General features: G+C 46.0%; 2 protein-coding genes across 2 annotated transcripts; both read left to right on the top strand.

Annotated features, from left to right (window-relative positions):
- Nucleotides 1-21,831, top strand: LOC122941291 (putative uncharacterized protein MYH16). Its single transcript, XM_044298406.1, has 7 exons — nucleotides 1-417; nucleotides 618-735; nucleotides 16,341-16,468; nucleotides 18,929-19,125; nucleotides 19,209-19,341; nucleotides 21,238-21,454; nucleotides 21,574-21,831. Exons 4-7 carry the CDS (start codon nucleotides 18,980-18,982, stop codon nucleotides 21,813-21,815), a joined length of 738 nt encoding a protein of 245 aa, XP_044154341.1. The 5' UTR covers nucleotides 1-417; nucleotides 618-735; nucleotides 16,341-16,468; nucleotides 18,929-18,979; the 3' UTR covers nucleotides 21,816-21,831.
- Nucleotides 12,636-15,420, top strand: LOC122941289 (putative tripartite motif-containing protein 75). The gene has a single exon (XM_044298403.1). It carries the CDS (start codon nucleotides 12,646-12,648, stop codon nucleotides 14,140-14,142), a length of 1,497 nt encoding a protein of 498 aa, XP_044154338.1. The 5' UTR covers nucleotides 12,636-12,645; the 3' UTR covers nucleotides 14,143-15,420.
- Nucleotides 21,832-22,524: the final 693 nt, after the last annotated feature.

The following is a 22,524-nucleotide window of genomic DNA, read 5'->3' as shown; positions in this document are numbered from 1 at the left end:
TGGTGTGATGAGGGAGTGTTTTCACCTCACTGCTGCAGGAGCTTTGGGAAAGTAGCTCAGAGAGCAGCCCATTCCTCTAGAGGAAAGATGGAGCCAAAGACCCTTACTCAGCAAAACGGGTCACAGGATACCTTACTCTTATAAGAAACAGTAACTAAGGCTGATAGGAACCCGAATGAAGCCAGAGATTAGCACAGCAAAGAGATAAAGCAAAGTGTTTACCTGCCAGTTTACCCTTTGCCTGCTTGAGTCAACAGAAAGATCAAGTATTGTTTAGATGACAAGTTTTTTGCAAGTTTACCCAAGTAAAAACCTAAAAACTTCACCAAGTCTGGACTCTACTTTTACTGTACTCCACCAACTACAACTCCTCTGTTGCTGCGGAGCCTAACCCCCACAGGGAGTGACAGTATCCAGGTAGGAGCACCGTGACAAAACCATTAAGGCCGCATCACCACTCAGCGTTCCTAACACTGGGACATAATCGGCCGTGGGGGAGCGGCACGCCGCACATGTGTGATACATTCACCGGCAGTTCAGGGGTTTCAGCTTTGTGGGATGTTACAGACGTTCTCTCCATGGGTCAGTCTTCAGTATTATCTCTTTTATTCCTCCAGGCTGCCAGTGACGCACAGACAAGAAAACTGGAAGATTTGTTCGCCGACACAAACTCAAAAAATGAGGATCTTCAGAAAATCATAGACGAACAGAACACTGCAAAGAACAAGCTGCAAGGTAAGAAGAGGAACTGCGAGGGTTAAACCCAATGTGAATATAAGAAGCCTCAAAAGTGTGTGATCCTCAGTTCAGTCTAGGGCAGCTCATGTATCTAATCCTGTCCTGTGTGATACTGTCTGCTGAGCTGTGTATCTAATCCTATCCTGTGAGATACTGTCTGCTGAGCTGTGTATCTAATCCTATCCTGTGTGATACTGCCTGCTGAGCTGTGTATCTAATCCTATCCTGTGTGATACTGTCTGCTGAGCTGTGTATCTAATCCTCTCCTGTGTGATACTGCCTGCTGAGCTGTGTATCTAATCCTGTGTGATACTGTCTGCTGAGCTGTGTATCTAATCCTATCCTGTGTGATACTGCCTGCTGAGCTGTGTATCTAATCCTATCCTGTGAGATACTGTCTGCTGAGCTGTGTATCTAATCCTATCCTGTGTGATACTGTCTGCTGAGCCGTGTATCTAATCCTGTCCTGTGTGATACTGTCTGCTGAGCTGTGTATCTAATCCTGTCCTGTGTGATACTGTCTGCTGAGCTGTGTATCTAATCCTATCCTGTGTGATACTGTCTGCTGAGCTGTGTATCTAATCCTATCCTGTGTGATACTGTCTGCTGAGCTGTGTATCTAATCCTATCCTGTGTGATACTGCCTGCTGAGCTGTGTATCTAATCCTATCCTGTGTGATACTGTCTGCTGAGCCGTGTATCTAATCCTATCCTGTGAGATACTGTCTGCTGAGCTGTGTATCTAATCCTCTCCTGTGTGATACTGTCTGCTGAGCTGTGTAGTGATACTGTCTGCTGAGCTGTGTATCTAATCCTATCCTGTGAGATACTGTCTGCTGAGCTGTGTATCTAATCCTATCCTGTGTGATACTGTCTGCTGAGCCGTGTATCTAATCCTGTCCTGTGTGATACTGTCTGCTGAGCCGTGTATCTAATCCTGTCCTGTGTGATACTGTCTGCTGAGCTGTGTATCTAATCCTATCCTGTGTGATACTGTCTGCTGAGCTGTGTATCTAATCCTATCCTGTGTGATACTGTCTGCTGAGCTGTGTATCTAATCCTGTCCTGTGTGATACTGCCTGCTGAGCCCTGTATCTAATCCTATACTGTGTGATACTGTCTGCTGAGCTGTGTATCTAATCCTACCCTGTGTGATACAGTCTGCTGAGCTCTGTATCTAATCCTATCCTGTGTGATACTGTCTGCTGAGCTCTGTATCTAATCCTATCCTGTGTGATACTGTCTGCTGAGCTGTGTATCTAATCCTATCCTGTGTGATACTGTCTGCTGAGCTGTGTATCTAATCCCATCCTGTGTGATACTGTCTGCTGAGCTATGTATCTAATCCTGTCCTGTGTGATACTGCCTGCTGAGCTGTGTATCTAATCCTATCCTGTGTGATACTGTCTACTGGGCTGTGTATCTAATCCTATCCTGTGTGATACTGCCTGCTGAGCTGTGTATCTAATCCTATCCTGTGTGATACTGTCTGCTGAGCTGTGTATCTAATCCTGTCCTGTGTGATACTGCCTGCTGAGCCCTGTATCTAATCCTATCCTGTGTGATACTGTCTGCTGAGCTGTGTATCTAATCCTAACCTGTGTGATACAGTCTGCTGAGCTCTGTATCTAATCCTATCCTGTGTGATACTGTCTGCTGAGCTCTGTATCTAATCCTATCCTGTGTGATACTGTCTGCTGAGCTGTGTATCTAATCCTATCCTGTGTGATACTGCCTGCTGAGCTGTGTATCTAATCCTATCCTGTGTGATACAGTCTGCTGAGCTGTGTATCTAATCCTATCCTGTGTGATACTGTCTGCTGAGCTGTGTATCTAATCCTATCCTGTGTGATACTGTCTGCTGAGCTGTGTATCTAATCCTGTGTGATACTGTCTGCTGAGCTGTGTATCTAATCCTATCCTGTGTGATACTGCCTGCTGAGCTGTGTATCTAATCCTATCCTGTGTGATACTGCCTGCTGAGCTGTGTATCTAATCCTATCCTGTGTGATACTGTCTGCTGAGCTGTGTATCTAATCCTCTCCTGTGTGATACTGTCTGCTGAGCTGTGTAGTGATACTGTCTGCTGAGCTGTGTATCTAATCCTATCCTGTGAGATACTGTCTGCTGAGCTGTGTATCTAATCCTATCCTGTGTGATACTGTCTGCTGAGCCGTGTATCTAATCCTATCCTGTGAGATACTGTCTGCTGAGCTGTGTATCTAATCCTCTCCTGTGTGATACTGTCTGCTGAGCTGTGTAGTGATACTGTCTGCTGAGCTGTGTATCTAATCCTATCCTGTGAGATACTGTCTGCTGAGCTGTGTAGTGATACTGTCTGCTGAGCTGTGTATCTAATCCTCTCCTGTGTGATACTGTCTGCTGAGCTGTGTAGTGATACTGTCTGCTGAGCTGTGTATCTAATCCTATCCTGTGAGATACTGTCTGCTGAGCTGTGTATCTAATCCTATCCTGTGTGATACTGTCTGCTGAGCCGTGTATCTAATCCTGTCCTGTGTGATACTGTCTGCTGAGCCGTGTATCTAATCCTGTCCTGTGTGATACTGTCTGCTGAGCTGTGTATCTAATCCTATCCTGTGTGATACTGTCTGCTGAGCTGTGTATCTAATCCTATCCTGTGTGATACTGTCTGCTGAGCTGTGTATCTAATCCTATCCTGTGTGATACTGTCTGCTGAGCTGTGTATCTAATCCTGTCCTGTGTGATACTGCCTGCTGAGCCCTGTATCTAATCCTATACTGTGTGATACTGTCTGCTGAGCTGTGTATCTAATCCTACCCTGTGTGATACAGTCTGCTGAGCTCTGTATCTAATCCTATCCTGTGTGATACTGTCTGCTGAGCTCTGTATCTAATCCTATCCTGTGTGATACTGTCTGCTGAGCTGTGTATCTAATCCTATCCTGTGTGATACTGTCTGCTGAGCTGTGTATCTAATCCCATCCTGTGTGATACTGTCTGCTGAGCTATGTATCTAATCCTGTCCTGTGTGATACTGCCTGCTGAGCTGTGTATCTAATCCTATCCTGTGTGATACTGTCTACTGGGCTGTGTATCTAATCCTATCCTGTGTGATACTGCCTGCTGAGCTGTGTATCTAATCCTATCCTGTGTGATACTGTCTGCTGAGCTGTGTATCTAATCCTGTCCTGTGTGATACTGCCTGCTGAGCCCTGTATCTAATCCTATCCTGTGTGATACTGTCTGCTGAGCTGTGTATCTAATCCTACCCTGTGTGATACAGTCTGCTGAGCTCTGTATCTAATCCTATCCTGTGTGATACTGTCTGCTGAGCTCTGTATCTAATCCTATCCTGTGTGATACTGTCTGCTGAGCTGTGTATCTAATCCTATCCTGTGTGATACTGCCTGCTGAGCTGTGTATCTAATCCTATCCTGTGTGATACTGCCTGCTGAGCTGTGTATCTAATCCTATCCTGTGTGATACTGCCTGCTGAGCTGTGTATCTAATCCTATCCTGTGTGATACTGTCTGCTGAGCTGTGTATCTAATCCTCTCCTGTGTGATACTGTCTGCTGAGCTGTGTAGTGATACTGTCTGCTGAGCTGTGTATCTAATCCTATCCTGTGAGATACTGTCTGCTGAGCTGTGTATCTAATCCTATCCTGTGTGATACTGTCTGCTGAGCCGTGTATCTAATCCTATCCTGTGAGATACTGTCTGCTGAGCTGTGTATCTAATCCTCTCCTGTGTGATACTGTCTGCTGAGCTGTGTAGTGATACTGTCTGCTGAGCTGTGTATCTAATCCTATCCTGTGAGATACTGTCTGCTGAGCTGTGTAGTGATACTGTCTGCTGAGCTGTGTATCTAATCCTCTCCTGTGTGATACTGTCTGCTGAGCTGTGTAGTGATACTGTCTGCTGAGCTGTGTATCTAATCCTATCCTGTGAGATACTGTCTGCTGAGCTGTGTATCTAATCCTATCCTGTGTGATACTGTCTGCTGAGCCGTGTATCTAATCCTGTCCTGTGTGATACTGTCTGCTGAGCCGTGTATCTAATCCTGTCCTGTGTGATACTGTCTGCTGAGCTGTGTATCTAATCCTATCCTGTGTGATACTGTCTGCTGAGCTGTGTATCTAATCCTATCCTGTGTGATACTGTCTGCTGAGCTGTGTATCTAATCCTATCCTGTGTGATACTGTCTGCTGAGCTGTGTATCTAATCCTGTCCTGTGTGATACTGCCTGCTGAGCCCTGTATCTAATCCTATACTGTGTGATACTGTCTGCTGAGCTGTGTATCTAATCCTACCCTGTGTGATACAGTCTGCTGAGCTCTGTATCTAATCCTATCCTGTGTGATACTGTCTGCTGAGCTCTGTATCTAATCCTATCCTGTGTGATACTGTCTGCTGAGCTGTGTATCTAATCCTATCCTGTGTGATACTGTCTGCTGAGCTGTGTATCTAATCCCATCCTGTGTGATACTGTCTGCTGAGCTATGTATCTAATCCTGTCCTGTGTGATACTGCCTGCTGAGCTGTGTATCTAATCCTATCCTGTGTGATACTGTCTACTGGGCTGTGTATCTAATCCTATCCTGTGTGATACTGCCTGCTGAGCTGTGTATCTAATCCTATCCTGTGTGATACTGTCTGCTGAGCTGTGTATCTAATCCTATCCTGTGTGATACTGTCTGCTGAGCTGTGTATCTAATCCTATCCTGTGTGATACAGTCTGCTGAGCTGTGTATCTAATTCTATCCTGTGTGATACTATCTGCTGAGCTGTGTATCTAATCCTATCCTGTGTGATACTGTCTGCTGAGCTGTGTATCTAATCCTCTCCTGTGTGATACTGTCTGCTGAGCTGTGCGTCTAATCCTATCCTGTGTGATACTGTCTGCTGAGCTGTGTATCTAATCCTATCCTGTGTGATACTGTCTGCTGAGCTGTATCTAATCCTATCCTGTGTGATATTGTCTGCTGAGCTGTGTATCTAATCCTGTCCTGTGTGATACTGTCTGCTGGGCTGTGTATCTAATCCTATCCTGTGTGATACTGTCTGCTGAGCTGTGTATCTAATTCTATCCTGTGTGATACTGTCTGCTGTGCTGTGTATCTAATCCTATCCTGTGTGATACTGTCTGCTGAGCTGTGTATCTAATCCTATCCTGTGTGATACTGTCTGCTGAGCTGTGTATCTAATCCTATCCTGTGTGATACTGTCTGCTGAGCTGTGTATCTAATCCTATCCTGTGTGATACTGTCTGCTGAGCTGTGTATCTAATCCTATCCTGTGTGATACTGTCTGCTGAGCTATGTATCTAATCCTATCCTGTGTGATACTGTCTGCTGAGCTGTGTATCTAATCCTATCCTGTGTGATACTGTCTGCTGAGCTGTGTATCTAATCCTGTCCTGTGTGATACTGTCTGCTGAGCTGTGTATCTAATCCTATCCTGTGTGATACTGTCTGCTGAGCTGTGTATCTAATCCTATCCTGTGTGATACTGTCTGTGTGTATCTAATCCTATCTAGTGTGATACTGTCTGCTGAGCTGTGTATCTAATACTATCCTATGTGATACTGTCTGCTGAGCTGTGTATCTAATCCTATCCTGTGTGATACTGTCTGTGTGTATCTAATCCTATCCTGTGTGATACTGTCTGCTGAGCTGTGTATCTAATACTATCCTATGTGATACTGTCTGCTGAGCTGTGTATCTAATCCTATCCTGTGTGATACTGCCTGCTGAGCTGTGTATCTAATCCTATCCTGTGTAATACTGTCTGCTGAGCTGTGTATCTACGGTAATCCTTTTATGATACTGCCTGCCTAAAGTGGTTAATAGAGTACAAGTGATTGTATTCTCCTGTCCTACAGTCATCCTCTCCCCTGAAATGGCTGATAACAGGGAGCAATAGACTGTATTCTCCTGTCCTACAGTCATCCTCTCCCTTGAAATGGCTGATAACAGGGAGAAATAGACTGTATTCTCCTGTCCTACAGTCATCCTCTCCCCTGAAATGGCTGATAACAGGAGCAATAGACTGTATTCTCCTTCCTACAGTCATCCTCCCCCCTGAAATGGCTGATAACAGGGGGGCAATAGACTGTATTCTCCTGTCCTACAGTCATCCTCTCCCCTGAAATGGCTGATAACAGGGGGCAATAGACTGTATTCTCCTGTCCTACAGTCATCCTCTCCCCTGAAATGGCTGATAACAGGAGCAATAGACTGTATTCTCCTTCCTACAGTCATCCTCTCCCCTAGATGTCTGATAACAGGGAGCAATAGACTGTATTCTCCTGTCCTACAGTCATCCTCTCCCCTGAAATGGCTGATAACAGGGGGCAATAGACTGTATTCTCCTGTCCTACAGTCATCCTCTCTCCTGAAATGGCTGATAACAGGGGCAATAGATTGTATTCTCCTGTCCTACAGTCATCCTCTCCTCTGAAATGGCTGATAACAGGGAGCAATAGACTGTATTCTCCTGTCCTACAGTCATCCTCTCCCCTGAAATGGCTGATAACAGGGAGCAATAGACTGTATTCTCCTGTCCTACAGTCATCCTCTCCCCTGAAATGGCTGATAACAGGGGGCAATAGACTGTATTCTTCTGTGCTACAGTCATCCTCTCCTCTGAAATGGCTGATAACAGGGGGCAATAGACTGTATTCACCTGTCCTACAGTCATCCTCTCCCCTGAAATGGCTGATAACAGGGGGCAATAGATTGTATTCTCCTGTCCTACAGTCATTCTCTCCCCTGAAATGGCTGATAGCAGGGAGCAATAGACTGTATTCTCCTGTCCTACAGTCATCCTCTCCCCTGAAATGGCTGATAACAGGGAGCAATAGACTGTATTCTCCTGTCCTACAGTCATCCTCTCCCCTGAAATGGCTGATAACAGGGAGCAATAGACTGTATTCTCCTGTCCTACAGTCATCCTCTCCCCTGAAATGGCTGATAACAGGAGGCAATAGACTGTATTCTCCTGTCCTACAGTCATCCTCTCCCCTGAAATGGCTGATAACAGGGGACAATAGACTGTATTCTCCTGTCCTACAGTCATCCTCTCCCCTGAAATGGCTGATAACAGGAGGCAATAGACTGTATTTTCCTGTCCTACAGTCATCCTCTCCCCTGAAATGGCTGATAACAGGGGACAATAGACTGTATTCTCCTGTCCTACAGTCATCCTCTCCCCTGAAATGGCTGATAACAGGGGACAATAGACTGTATTCTCCTGTCCTACAGTCATCCTCTCCCCTGAAATGGCTGATAACAGGGGGCAATAGACTGTATTCTCCAGTCCTACAGTCATCCTCCCCCCCTGAAATGGCTGATAACAGGGGCAATAGACTTTATTCTCCTGTCCTACAGTCATCCTCCCCCTGAAATGGCTGATAACAGGGGGCAATAGACTGTATTCTCCTGTCCTACAGTCATCCTCTCCCCTGAAATGGCTGATAACAGGGGCAATAGACTGTATTCTCCTGTCCTACAGCCATCCTCTCCCCTGAAATGGCTGATAACAGGGGACAATATACTGTATTCTCCTGTCCTACAGTCATCCTCTCCTCTGAAATGGCTGATAACATGAGGCAATAGACTGTATTTTCCTGTCCTACAGTCATCCTCTCCTCTGAAATGGCTGATAACAGGAGCAATAGATTGTATTCTCCTGTCCTACAGTCATCCTCTCCTCTGAAATGGCTGATAACAGGAGGCAATAGACTGTATTCTCCTGTCCTACAGTCATACTCTCCCCTGAAATGGCTGATAACAGGGGACAATAGACTGTATTCTCCTGTCCTACAGTCATCCCCTCTCCTGAAATGGCTGATAACAGGGGGCAATAGACTGTAATCTCCTGTCCTACAGTCATCCTCTCCCCTGAAATGGCTGATAACAGGGGACAATATACTGTAATCTCCTGTCCTACAGTCATCCTCTCCCCTGAAATGGCTGATAACAGGGAGCAATAGACTGTATTCTCCTGTCCTACAGTCATCCTCTCCCCTGAAATGGCTGATAACAGGAGGCAATAGACTGTATTCTCCTGTCCTACAGTCATCCTCTCCCCTGAAATGGCTGATAACAGGAGGCAATAGACTGTATTCTCCGTTCCTACAGTCATCCTCTCCCCTGAAATGGCTGATAACAGGAGGCAATAGACTGTATTCTCCGTTCCTACAGTCATCCTCTCCCCTGAAATGGCTGATAACAGGGGGCAATAGACTGTATTCTCCTGTCCTACAGTCATCCTCTCCTCTGAAATGGCTGATAACAGGGAGCAATAGACTGTATTCTCCTGTCCTACAGTCATCCTCTCCCCTTAAATGGCTGATAACAGGGGGCAATAGACTGTATTCTCCTGTCCTACAGTCATCCTCTCCCCTGAAATGGCTGATAACAGGGGGCAATAGACTGTATTCTCCTGTCCTACAGTCATCCTCCCCCCTGAAATGGCTGATAACAGGGGGCAATAGACTGTATTCTCCTGTCCTACAGTCATCCTCTCCCCTGAAATGGCTGAAAACAGGGGGCAATAGACTGTATTCTCCTGTCCTACAGTCATCCTCTCCTCTGAAATGGCTGATAACAGGGAGCAATAGACTGTATTCTCCTCTCCTACAGTCATCCTCTCCCCTGAAATGGCTGATAACAGGGGGCAATAGATTGTATTCTCCTGTCCTACAGTCATCCTCTCCCCTGAAATGGCTGATAACAGGAGACAATAGACTGTATTCTCCTGTCCTACAGTCATCCTCTCCCCTGAAATGTCTGATAACAGGAGCAATAGACTGTATTCTCCTGTCCTACAGTCATCCTCTCCCCTGAAATGGCTGATAACAGGGGGCAATAGATTGTATTCTCCTGTCCTACAGTCATCCTCTCCTCTGAAATGGCTGATAACAGGGGGCAATAGACTGTATTCTCCTGTCCTACAGTCATCCTCTCCCCTGAAATGGCTGATAACAGGAGGCAATAGACTGTATTCTCCTGTCCTACAGTCATCCTCTCCCCTGAAATGGCTGATAACAGGGGGCAATAGACTGCATTCTCCTGTCCTACAGTCATCCTCTCCTCTGAAATGGCTGATAACAGGGGGCAATAGACTGTATTCTCCTGTCCTACAGTCATCCTCTCCCCTGAAATGGCTGATAACAGGGGGCAATAGACTGTATTCTCCTGTCCTACAGTCATCCTCTGCCCTGAAATGGCTGATAACAAGGAGCAATAGACTGTATTCTCCTGTCCTACAGTCATCCTCTCCCCTGAAATGGCTGATAACAGGGGGCAATAGATTGTATTCTCCTGTCCTACAGTCATCCTCTCCTCTGAAATGGCTGATAACAGGGGGGCAATAGACTGTATTCTCCTGTCCTACAGTCATCCTCTCCCCTGAAATGGCTGATAACAGGGAGCAATAGACTGTATTCTCCTGTCCTACAGTCATCCTCTCCCCTGAAATGGCTGATAACAGGGAGTAATAGGTTGTACTGTCGTGGCCAAAAGTTTTGAGAAATACATAAATATTGCAAATTGGAAAAGTTGCTGCTTTAGGCCTCTTTCACACTTGCGTTGTCCGGATCCGGCGTGTACTCCACTTGCCGGAATTACACGCCGGATCCGATAAAACGCAAGTGAACTGAAAGCATTTAAAGACGGATCCGTCTTCAAAATGCGTTCAGTGTTACTATGGCAACCAGGACGCTATTAAAGTCCTGGTTGCCATAGTAGTAGTGGGGAGCGGGGGAGCGGTATACTTACAGTCCGCGCGGCTCCCGGGGCGCTCCAGAGTGACGTCAGAGCGCCCCATGCGCATGGATGACGTACCATGCGATCACATCATCCATGCGCCTGGGGCGCCCTGACGTCACTCTGGAGCGCCCCGGGAGCCGCACGGATGGTAAGTATGCTGCTCCCCCGCTCCCCACTACACTTTACCATGGCTGCCAGGACTTTAGCGGCCCGGCAGCCATGGTAACCATTCAGAAAAAGCTAAACGTCGGATCCGGCAATGCGCCGAAACGACGTTTAGCTTAAGGCCGGATCAATGCCTTTCAATGGGCATTAATTCCGGATCCGGCCTTGCAGCAAGTCTTCAGGATTTTTGGCCGGAGCAAAAAGCGCAGCATGCTGCTGTATTTTCTCCGGCCAAAAAACTTTCCGTTCCGGAACTGAAGACATCCTGATGCATCCTGAACGTATTTCTCTCCATTCAGAATGCATTAGGATAAAACTGATCTGGATTCTTCCGGCATAGAGCCCCGACGACGGAACTCTATGCCGGAAGAAAAGAACGCAAGTGTGAAAGAGCCCTAAGTTTTTAAAAATAGCAATTTGCATATACTCCAGAATGTTATGAAGAGGGATCAGATGAATTGCATAGTCCTTCTTTGCCATGAAAATTAACTTAATCCCCAAAAAAACCTTTCCACTGCATTTCATTGCTGTCATTAAAGGACCTGCTGAGATCATTTCAGTAATCGTCTTGGTAACTCAGGTGAGAATGTTGACGAGCACAAGGCTGGAGATCATTATGTCAGGCTGATTGGGTTAAAATGGCTGACTTGACCTGTTAAAAGGAGGGTGATGCTTGAAATCATTGTTCTTCCATTGTTAACCATGGTGACCTGCAAAGAAGCGCGTGCAGCCATCATTGCGTTGCATAAAAATGGCTTCACAGGCAAGGATATTTATAGGATCATCAAGAACTTCAAGGAAAGAGGTTCAATTCTTGTTAGGAAGGCTTCAGGCGTCCAAGAAAGTCCAGCAAGCGCCAGGATCGTCTCCTAAAGAGGATTCAGCTGCGGGATCGGAGTGCCACCAGTGCAGAGCTTGCTCAGGAATGGCAGCAGGCAGGTGTGAGCGCATCTGCACGCACAGTGAGGCGAAGACTTTTGGTAGATGGCCTGGTGTCAAGAAGGGCAGCAAAGAAGCCACTTCTCTCCCAAAAAAAACTGTGAAAAAATATGGTGAATGGACTGCTGAGGACTGGGGCAAAGTCATATTCTCCGATAAAGCCTCTTTCCGATTGTTTGGGGCATCAGGAAAAAGGCTTGTCCGGAGAAGAAAAGATGAGCGCTCCCATCAGTCCTGTGTCATGCCAGTCATGCCAACAGTAAAGCATCCTGAGACCATTCATGTGTGGGGTTGCTTCTCATCTAAGGGAGTGGGTTCACTCACAATTTTGCCCAAAAACACAGCCATTAATAAAGAATGGGACCAAAACACCCTCCAACAGCACCTTCTTCCAACAATCCAACAACAGTTTAGTGAAGAACAATGCATCTTCCAGCACGATGGAGCGCCGTGCCATAAGGGAAAAGTGATAACTAAGTGGCTCGGGACCAAGAGGCTGACATTTTGGGTCCATGGCCTGGAAACTCCCCAGATCTTAATCCCATTGAGAACTTGTGGTCAATCCTCAAGAGGCGGGTGGACAAACAAAAACCCACTAATTCTGACAAACTCCAAGAAGTGATTATGAAAGAATGGGTTGCTATCAGTCAGGAATTGGCCCAGAAGTTGATTGAGAGCATGCCCAGTCGGATTGCAGAGGTCCTGAAAAAGAAGGGCCAACACTGCAAATACTGACTCTTTGCATAAATGTCATGTAATTGTCGATAAAAGCCTTTGAAACGTATGAAGTGCGAGTAATTATATTTCACTACATCACAGAAACAACTAAAACAAAGATCTAAAAGCAGTTTAGCAGCAAACCTTGTGAAAACTAATATTTGTGTCATTCTCAAAACTTTTGGCCACGACTGTACTCGAGTTCTATACTCGTCTCTGGAGATTCGCTTAGTAATGCCTGAGCTGTAATCTGTGACGCCCCCTGACTGGTGACGCCCTCTCCTGGCTTCCTGCCCAGACTTTCAGTTTTATTACTCCCCGTCACCAGTAATGGCGTGTGCTGATCTCCGAGAGGAGCTGAAATGCTCCATCTGCCTGGAGATCTACAGGGATCCTGTTAACTTGCCCTGTGGCCACAACTACTGCCGATCCTGTATCCACCGCATGCTGGACACCCAGGAGGCCTCCAGAGCTTATAACTGCCCTGAATGCAGGACAACTTTCCTAGGCCACCCTGTGCTGCAGAAGAACATCGCCCTGTGTAACATCGTCAACATTGTCTCGTCTGCAAACCCAGAGCAGAGTGGAAGTGACATTCATTGCTCATATTGTATATACTCTGCTGTTCCTGCCATACAGTCCTGTCTACATTGTGAAGCTTCTCTGTGCAGCAACCACCTGAGAGTCCACAGCAGGTCAGCAGAACATGTCCTAACAGAAGCCACCCGAACCCCAGAAAAAAGGAAGTGTCCTGTCCACAAGGAAATCCTGAAGTATCACTGCATTGTGGATGACGTTTGTATCTGTGTCACCTGTTGCTTGGCTGGAGAACATTATGGACATCAGGTGGAGCTACTGGAGGTAGCGTCTGAGAAAAAGAAGGACAAACTCAGAACCTTCTTGGAAAAACTCACCTTCAAACGAGAAAAGATTGAGAAGAAGCTCCAAGATCTACAAGAGCGTAAATATATAGAACCTAGTGATGAAGAAGCCACTGTCCTGTTTCCAGACATGAGGGGTGAGATGGTTTTATACACAGTCTCAAGCCTGATTCAGCTGTTCAAGATCAAGAAGGACAAGTTTTCCAAGAAAATTCAACAACTTCAAGGACTATGCAACTCAAGCGATTCAGTGTCCGTTGTAGGTGAGAAGGACGTGGACCTTCATGACTTCTTTGATGGAGAAGGAGAGGATGAAGAACAGGAACAATACAACCACAAGCTCCATGAAGATGTTGGTGACCAAGCTGTAGACCAGATTTCAAAACCTCAAGACTGTCCAAAGCTGGTTCTAGATATAAGTACATCTGCAAATAATATACTAGTATCAGATGACCTGAAAACCATGTACTGGTCTGCCGTGTATCAGAACCGGCCCGAAACACCAAAGAGGTTCCAGTATAATCAGATTTTAAGCAGCTGCTTCTTTTCCTCAGGTCGACACTATTGGGAGGTGGAGACCAGTGAAACTGGAGACTGGAGACTAGGTGTGGCCTACCACACAATACAGAGGAACGGGGATCAGTCCTACTTTGGGGACAATGACAAGTCTTGGTGTCTTCGTAGGTTGTATAAGAACCAGTATTCGGTCATGCATGACAACATGGTGACCACCTGCCCTCATACATTTACCTGTAATAGATTTCGGATATTTCTGGACTACGAGGCCGGCCAGTTGTCCTTTTATGAGTTAAGCAGTCCCATCAGACACCTGCACACTGTCATGGCCACCTTCACCGGGCCCCTCCATGCTGCTTTTGGTGTAGGGTATTGGCTATCTGGAGAACATTGCTGCCTGAAGGTCCTTCATCACGACTCCTTCCCATAATACATGGCACAGGGCAAAAATTTAAGAAGCGTCTGTAGTAGACGTCATTGAAGTGACCAGCTTGGAAGGTCCTAAGGCTCATGTCCTTTAGGCTTTCATTTTTTGATCAGTATGTCCTTCAAGGTTATGAAAGATGACCCCTTAATTTTTTGATTTGATAGAGGGCATCTTTGAGGTCAAATATTGATTGTGTATCTTTGAAGAACTCCTTTAAGATACCAAAAGAGCTTACAGAAGAATCGTAAAACAGTCTGTAGGTGCCATCAGACACTTCCTCCTTTTGCAATATAAGCGGTGGTGGGAACAAACTGGACTTCCTTCTTAAAGGAACATGCCAGGCAAAGTCTGTACTCTTTGTTATGTCAAGTGCATGGCCTGAAGGGGCGGAGCTTAAAGTGGAAATTTAAGGAACATCCAGAAGAGAATCCCTGTGTCAAGCTCCGCCCTCTTAGTCCTTACATTAGGTGCTTTATCTGGTCTGTTCACCCTATAAATCTGGTATCAGACTGTAGATATTTGGTAATTATATAACCGCCATCTATATTCCATGGCTAATGGTCACCCTGATTTCCCTGCTTTATTATATGAGATTGGACATATCAGCAGCTATTATTATACTATCACTAAACAGCGCCACAGAGTGGCCGGCTATTGTAATAGCATGCCATTCAACTGGGGTTTAGGTGTGGACAGGCCCTTGTCCTTGTTGATAAAAAATTAAGAAAAAATGATTTGCTTTGTCCATTCTATTATATTGTTCTATTATATTATATTGTTACGTTGTTACATTGTTATACTAGGACACTGTATTGTATTGCCCATATCTGCCGCCATATAACAGCCGCTCCAGGTACAGTATAATCTGTAACCTGATGGACGGTCGGGGAAATGGACCTGAACTCCACCGCATCATTCTTTATTTCACGTTGTTACCGGGTGACACCTCATTCAGCATTAATGGAAAGTCTCCGGCTCCGCCTGGCGGCAGACGTTCCGCGTCTCGCAGATAAGACGCAGAATTCAGAAGCCTATAATTAATGACTCCATCTCCTGGAGACTGGAATTCACCACTGTCCCAGATACACAATCGAAGATTCTTCCCCCGCATGTTCCTATAAAAAGACACCGGTACAGTATGCACCGCGCTTCACCGCGCACGAGAGTCAGGTGGACACAACCACGATCGTCAACCATTTTTTTTTTTTTTAAAGCAATTTAAAGGGGAAGTTAGATCAGGGATCACATTGTACAATGTTGTTATAATGTAACTCAATGCAAAAGTCCTGCCTCCTTCCTAGTATAATCCAGAGCTGCACTCACTATTCTGCTGGTGCAGTCACTGTGTACATACATTACTTATCCTGTACTGATCCTGAGTTACATCCTGTATTATACTCCAGAGCTGCACTCACTATTCTGCTGGTGCAGTCACTGTGTACATACATTACATTACTTATCCTGTACTGTTCCTGAGTTACATCCTGTATTATACTCCAGAGCTGCACTCACTATTCTGCTGGTGCAGTCACTGTGTACATACATTACTTATCCTGTACTGATCCTGAGTTACATTCTGTATTTTACTCCAGAGCTGCACTCACTATTCTGCTGGTGCAGTCACTATGTACATACATTACATTACTTATCCTGTATTATACTCCAGAGCTGCACTCACTATTCTGCTGGTGCAGTCACTGTGTACATACATTAGTTATCCTGTACTGATCCTGAGTTACATCCTGTATTATACTCCAGAGCTGCACTCACTATTCTGCTGGTGCAGTCACTGTGTACATACATTACTTATCCTGTACTGATCCTGAGTTACATCCTGTATTATACTCCAGAGCTGCACTCACTATTCTGCTGGTGCAGTCACTGTGTACATACATTACTTATCCTGTACTGATCCTGAGTTACATCCTGTATTATACTCCAGAGCTGCACTCACTATTCTGCTGGTGCAGTCACTGTGTACATACATTACTTATCCTGTACTGATCCTGAGTTACATCCTGTATTATACCCCAGAGCTGCACTCACTATTCTGCTGGTGGAGTCACTGTATACTGGGTGGTCCTGTCTCATCCTTCCCCAGTCCTATCACTGAGTACATGGAGAAAGCGTATCACACATGATTGGATTAGATACATATAAACGTCTATTGTCACATTGATATGTGTGTGTTTCTCGTACAGCAGAGCTCAGTGAGTTGAGTCTTCTGGTGGAGGAGTTGGGGGGCCGCACCTCACAACTGAATAAGACAAAGCTCCTTCTGGCATCTGAGGTGGAGGATGTGAAAAAGCAACTAGAGGAGGAAAAAAAGGTACCCCCCCCCATGACCATGACCACCATCACACCCCCATGATAACCTCTGCACCCCGTATGATGATGGCTACCACTACACCCTCCATGACCATGACCACCCCTGCATCCTTCAAGACTACCACCTCACCTACCATGGCCACGCCTGTATCCTCCATGACCATGACCACCATCACACACAGTCTGTAGCCTAAATAGGAAAGATGGCCTCCAATGTCATATGTAAAGAAAAGGGTATCCAGCCAGAACCCTTTGCCCATGACCATAAGAAAGAAGGGCTGTGACAACCTCTCAGACAGGATATACAGGCAGGTTGTCAGCAGTAATAGATGTTCCTGTAGTATAAGGTGTGTGGATCTCATGTCTGATCACATGTCATTATATCAGTGATGTCATCAGCAGGGGGCGGGGCTGTGACAACCTCTCAGACAGGATATACAGGCAGGTTGTCAGCAGTAATAGATGTTCCTGTAGTATAAGGAGTGTGGATCTCATGTCTGATCACATGTCATTATATCAGTGATGTCATCAGCAGGGGGCGGGGCTGTGACAACCTCTCAGACAGGATATACAGGCAGGTTGTCAGCAGTAATAGATGTTCCTGTAGTATAAGGAGTGTGGATCTCATGTCTGATCACATGTCATTATATCAGTGATGTCATCAGCAGGGGGCGGGGCTGTGACTACCTCTCAGACAGGATATACTGGCAGGTTGTCAGCAGTAATAGATGTTCCTGTAGTATAAGGAGTGTGGATCTCATGTCTGATCACATGTCATTATATCAGTGATGTCATCAGCAGGGGGCGGGGCTGTGACAACCTCTCAGACAGGATATACAGGCAGGTTGTCAGCAGTAATAGATGTTCCTGTAGTATAAGGTGTGTGGATCCCATGTCTGATCACATGTCATTATATCAGTGATGTCATCAGCAGGGGGCGGGGCTGTGACTACCTCTCATACAGGATATACAGACAGGTTGTCAGCAGTAATAGATGTTCCTGTAGTATAAGGTGTGTGATCTCATGTCTGATCACATGTCATTATATCAGTGATGTCATCAGCAGGAGGCGGGGCTGTGACAACCTCTCAGACAGGATATACAGGCAGGTTGTCAGCAGTAATAGATGTTCCTGTAGTATAAGGAGTGTGGATCTCATGTCTGATCACATGTCATTATATCAGTGATGTCATCAGCAGGGGGCGGGCTGTGACTACCTCTCAGACAGGATATACAGGCAGGTTGTCAGCAGTAATAGATGTTCCTGTAGTATAAGGTGTGTGATCTCATGTCTGATCACATGTCATTATATCAGTGATGTCATCAGCAGGGGGCGGGGCTGTGACTACCTCTCAGACAGGATATACAGGCAGGTTGTCAGCAGTAATAGATGTTCCTGTAGTATAAGGTGTGTGGATCTCATGTCTGATCACATGTCATTATATCAGTGATGTCATCAGCGGGGGGCGGGGCTGTGACAACCTCTCAGACAGGATATACAGGCAGGTTGTCAGCAGTAATAGATGTTCCTGTAGTATAAGGTGTGTGATCTCATGTCTGATCACATGTCATTATATCAGTGATGTCATCAGCAGGAGGCGGGGCTGTGACAACCTCTCAGACAGGATATACAGGCAGGTTGTCAGCAGTAATAGATGTTCCTGTAGTATAAGGAGTGTGGATCTCATGTCTGATCACATGTCATTATATCAGTGATGTCATCAGCAGGAGGCGGGGCTGTGACAACCTCTCAGACAGGATATACAGGCAGGTTGTCAGCAGTAATAGATGTTCCTGTAGTATAAGGTGTGTGATCTCATGTCTGATCACATGTCATTATATCAGTGATGTCATCAGCAGGGGGCGGGGCTGTGACTACCTCTCATACAGGATATACAGACAGGTTGTCAGCAGTAATAGATGTTCCTGTAGTATAAGGTGTGTGATCTCATGTCTGATCACATGTCATTATATCAGTGATGTAATCAGCAGGGGGCGGAGCTGTGACAACCTCTCAGACAGGATATACAGGCAGGTTGTCAGCAGTAATAGATGTTCCTGTAGTATAAGGAGTGTGGATCTCATGTCTGATCACATGTCATTATATCAGTGATGTCATCAGCAGGGGGCGGGGCTGTGACAACCTCTCAGACAGGATATACAGGCAGGTTGTCAGCAGTAATAGATGTTCCTGTAGTATAAGGTGTGTGGATCTCATGTCTGATCACATGTCATTATATCAGTGATGTCATCAGCAGGGGGCGGGGCTGTGACTACCTCTCAGACAGGATATACAGGCAGGTTGTCAGCAGTAATAGATGTTCCTGTAGTATAAGGTGTGTGGATCCCATGGCTGATCACATGTCATTATATCAGTGATGTCATCAGCAGGGGGCGGGGCTGTGACTACCTCTCTTAAAGGGCCATGCACATGCATTGTGATGGATTTTCTCTTGTGAAGGTCAGGGGCCTGGCTGTGTCCTCCTTGTCCAGTTTGAAGCTGGAGTATGAAATGTTGAAGGATCAGCTGGAGGAGGAGATGGAGGGTAAGTCCGAGCTGCAGCGTCAGATCTCCAGACTGAACGGTGAGGTCACTCACTGGAGGACACGATACGAGAACGAGGCCGGTCAGCGGACGGAGGAGCTGGAGGAGTCCAGGTGAGCAGCAGGTGTTGACCCTGGATCATCCACCATACCTGGTCCTCCTCTGACTTTTCAGGTGTCTGTTCTGCCCCCTGTAGGAGGAAGCTCAGCGGCCGCTTACAGGAAGCAGAAGAAGCTCTGGAGGTGACTCAGGCCAAGTGCTCCAACCTGGAGAGGGTGAAGCAAAGGCTGCTGGGAGAGGTGGAGGACATCTGCCTGGACCTGGAGAAGGTAGCCGCAGGAGCTCCCACTCATCTGCCCAGAGCCCAGTGCTATGACACTGTGTGGCTGTACATGCAAAGTGCAGTTACAGAATGTCTTATCCTCCAGTCACATCCAAAGCTGCAATCACAATTCTGCCGTGGCTTCATGCCTTATGCTCCAATCACTTCCAAAGCTGCAGCCATGATTCTGCTCTTACAGCATGCCTTACGCTTGAGTCACATTCACAGCTTTATTTATAGTAATGCTAGCACATCACATTTTGTACTCCAGTTACATTCAAAGCTCTGTTCAAAAATGGTAGCATTTTTCCTGTTAGCCGAGGTTAATGGACCTCACTGCTTCAGGGTCTTGGTCTGGAGTCTTCTGGGGAAATGTATTCACATGATATAGCAGCAGAATTGTGACTGCAGCTCTGGGTGTGAATAAGGCATGATGTAGCAGCAGAATTGTGACTGCAGCTCTGGGTGTGAATAAGGCATGATGTAGCAGCAGAATTGTGACTGCAGCTCTGGGTGTGACTAGATGATAAGGCATAATCTAGCAGCAGAATTGTGACTGCAGCTCTGGGTGTGAATAAGGCATGATGTAGCAGCAGAATTGTGATTGCAGCTCTGGATGTGACTTGAGAATAAGGTATGATGTAGCAGCAGAATTGTGATTGCAGCTCTGGATGTAACTGAAGAATAAGGCTGAAGTAGCAGCAAAATTGTGACTTCAGCTCTGGATGTGACTAGAGAATAAGGCATGATGTAGCAGCAGAATTGTGATTGCAGCTCTGGATGTGACTGGAGAATAAGGCATGATGTAGCAGCAGAATTGTCACTTCAGATCTGGATTTGACTAGAGGATAAGGCATGATGTAGCAGCAGAATTGTGACTTCAGCTCTGGGTGTGACTAGATGATAAGGCATGATGTAGCAGCAGAATTGTGATTGCAGCTCTGGATGTGACTGGAGAATAAGGCATGATGTAGCAGCAGAATTGTGATTGCAGCTCTGGATGTGACTGGAGAATAAGGCATGAAGTAGCAGCAGAAATGTGACTAGAGAATAAGGCATGATGTAGCAGCAGAATTTTGATTGCAGCTCTGGATGTGACTGGAGAATAAGGCATGATGTAGCAGCAGAATTGTGATTTCAGCTCTAGATGTGACTGGAGAATAAGGTATGAAGTAGCAGGAGAATTGTGATTGCAGCTATGGATTTGACTGGAGAATAAGGCATGATGTAGTAGCAGAATTGTGATTGCATCTCTGGATGTGACTGGAGAATAAGGTATGAAGTAGCAGGAGAATTGTGATTGCAGTTCTGGATGTGACTGGAGAATAAGCCATGATGTAGCAGCAAAATTGTGATTGCAGCTCTGGATGTGACTTGAGAATATTATATATATTGACATAAACGTAAATGCAGCTCTGGATGTGCCAGGAGAATACAATATGACATAATAACTGAACTGTGACTGGAGTATAGCATATGATGTACTGTAATAGCATAAATGTGAATGCAGCTCTGGATGTGACTGGAGAATAAAGTTTGATGTAACATCAGAAATGTGAATGCAGCTTTAGATGTGACTGGAGAATATGGTATGATGTAATCTGAACTTTGACTTAAGTTCTGGATGTGACTGGAGTATAACATGCGATGTAATGTAATAGCAGAATTGTGACTGCAGCTCTGGATGTGACTGGAGAATACGGTATGATGTAATCTGAACTTTGACTTAAGTTCTGGATGTGACTGGAGTATAACATGCAATGTAATGTAATAGCAGAATTGTGACTGCAGCTCTGGATGTGACTGGAGAATAAGATGTGATCTAATAGCAGAGTTGTCAGTGCAGCTTTGGAGGTGACTAGAGTATAACATGATGTAAGTAAAGTCCTCTTCTGTGATCCAGGCCGGCGCTGAGGCAGCGGTTCTGGATAAGAAGCAGCGAGCTCTGGATAAGCACCTTGCGGACTGGCGCCAGAAGTATGAGGACATTCAGAGAGAGCTGGAGGCGTCGCAGCAGGAGTGCCGCCATTACGCTGCCGACCTCTTCAAAATCAAAACTGCATTTGAGGAGACTCATGAACAACTGACGTTGATGAAGCGGGAAAACCGAGCGCTGCAAGGTGAGGCTCTCGGGTGTACTGTCCCTTTAAGAGTCATCTGTGCAGCCACAGCACCACCTGCAGGTAGTGAGAGGAAATGCAGCCGCAATGTACAAACTGGTCACAATATTTCCCCCCAGATGAGGCCGGCGACCTGTCCGAGCAGCTGCAGGACGTCACCAGCAGCGCCCACGAGCTCCAGAAATCCCGGAAGAAGGCGGAGATGGAAAAGGAGGAGATGCAGGCGGCGTACGAGGAGGCGGAGGCTGCGCTGGAGGTAACACAACCGGGAGGATCCGTCAACAGCAGCACTAGCCAATCACATCAGTACTGTCCAGGAGAGACCGCATGTGTCCTCCAGCAAATCACTGCGTACAAGTAGCAGCGTTACATGGGACTGCAGGTGACATCTACTACATTATCTGTACTCAGAGAGCTATCACTGTGTTATCTGTGGTGTTACATAGGACTGCAGGTGACATCTACTACATTATCTGAACTCAGAGAGTTATCACTGTGTTATCTGTGGTGTTACATAGGACTGCAGGTGACATCTACTACATTATCTGTACTCAGAGAGTTATCACTGTGTTATCTGTGGTGTTACATAGGACTGCAGGTGACATCTACTACATTATCTGTACTCAGAGAGTTACCACTGTGTTATCTGTGGTGTTACATAGGACTGCAGGTGACATCTACTACATTGTCTGTACTCAGAGAGATATCACTGTGTTATCTGTGGTGTTACATAGGACTGCAGGTGATATCTACTACATTATCTGTACTCAGAGAGTTATCACTGTGTTATCTGTTGTGTTACATAGGACTGCAGGTGACATCTACTACATTATCTGTACTCAGAGAGATATCACTGTGTTATCTGTGATGTTACATAGGACTGCAGGTGACATCTACTACATTATCTGTACTCAGAGAGTCATCACTGTGTTATCTGTGGTGTTACATAGGACTGCAGGTGACATCTACTACATTATCTGTACTCAGAGAGATACCACTGTGTTATCTGTGGTGTTACATAGGACTGCAGGTGACATCTACTACATTATCTGTACTCAGAGTTATCACCG

Source organism: Bufo gargarizans, chromosome 6, assembly GCF_014858855.1.
Source record: "Bufo gargarizans isolate SCDJY-AF-19 chromosome 6, ASM1485885v1, whole genome shotgun sequence".
In the NCBI taxonomy this organism is placed as follows: Eukaryota; Metazoa; Chordata; class Amphibia; order Anura; family Bufonidae; genus Bufo; species Bufo gargarizans.
Note: the sequence above shows the minus strand (reverse complement) of the source record. Positions and strands in the feature narration are given on the sequence as shown.

Excerpts from the sequence above, each read along its gene's own strand:
- LOC122941289 (XM_044298403.1), top strand. The coding sequence starts at position 12,646 with ATGGCGTGTGCTGATCTCCGAGAGGAGCTGAAATGCTCCATCTGCCTG.
- LOC122941291 (XM_044298406.1), top strand. The coding sequence starts at position 18,980 with ATGTTGAAGGATCAGCTGGAGGAGGAGATGGAGGGTAAGTCCGAGCTG. Across the intron at positions 19,126-19,208 it reads GAGGAGCTGGAGGAGTCCAG|GAGGAAGCTCAGCGGCCGCT; the intron begins GTGAGCAGCAGG and ends TGCCCCCTGTAG. Across the intron at positions 21,455-21,573 it reads GGAAAACCGAGCGCTGCAAG|ATGAGGCCGGCGACCTGTCC; the intron begins GTGAGGCTCTCG and ends ATTTCCCCCCAG.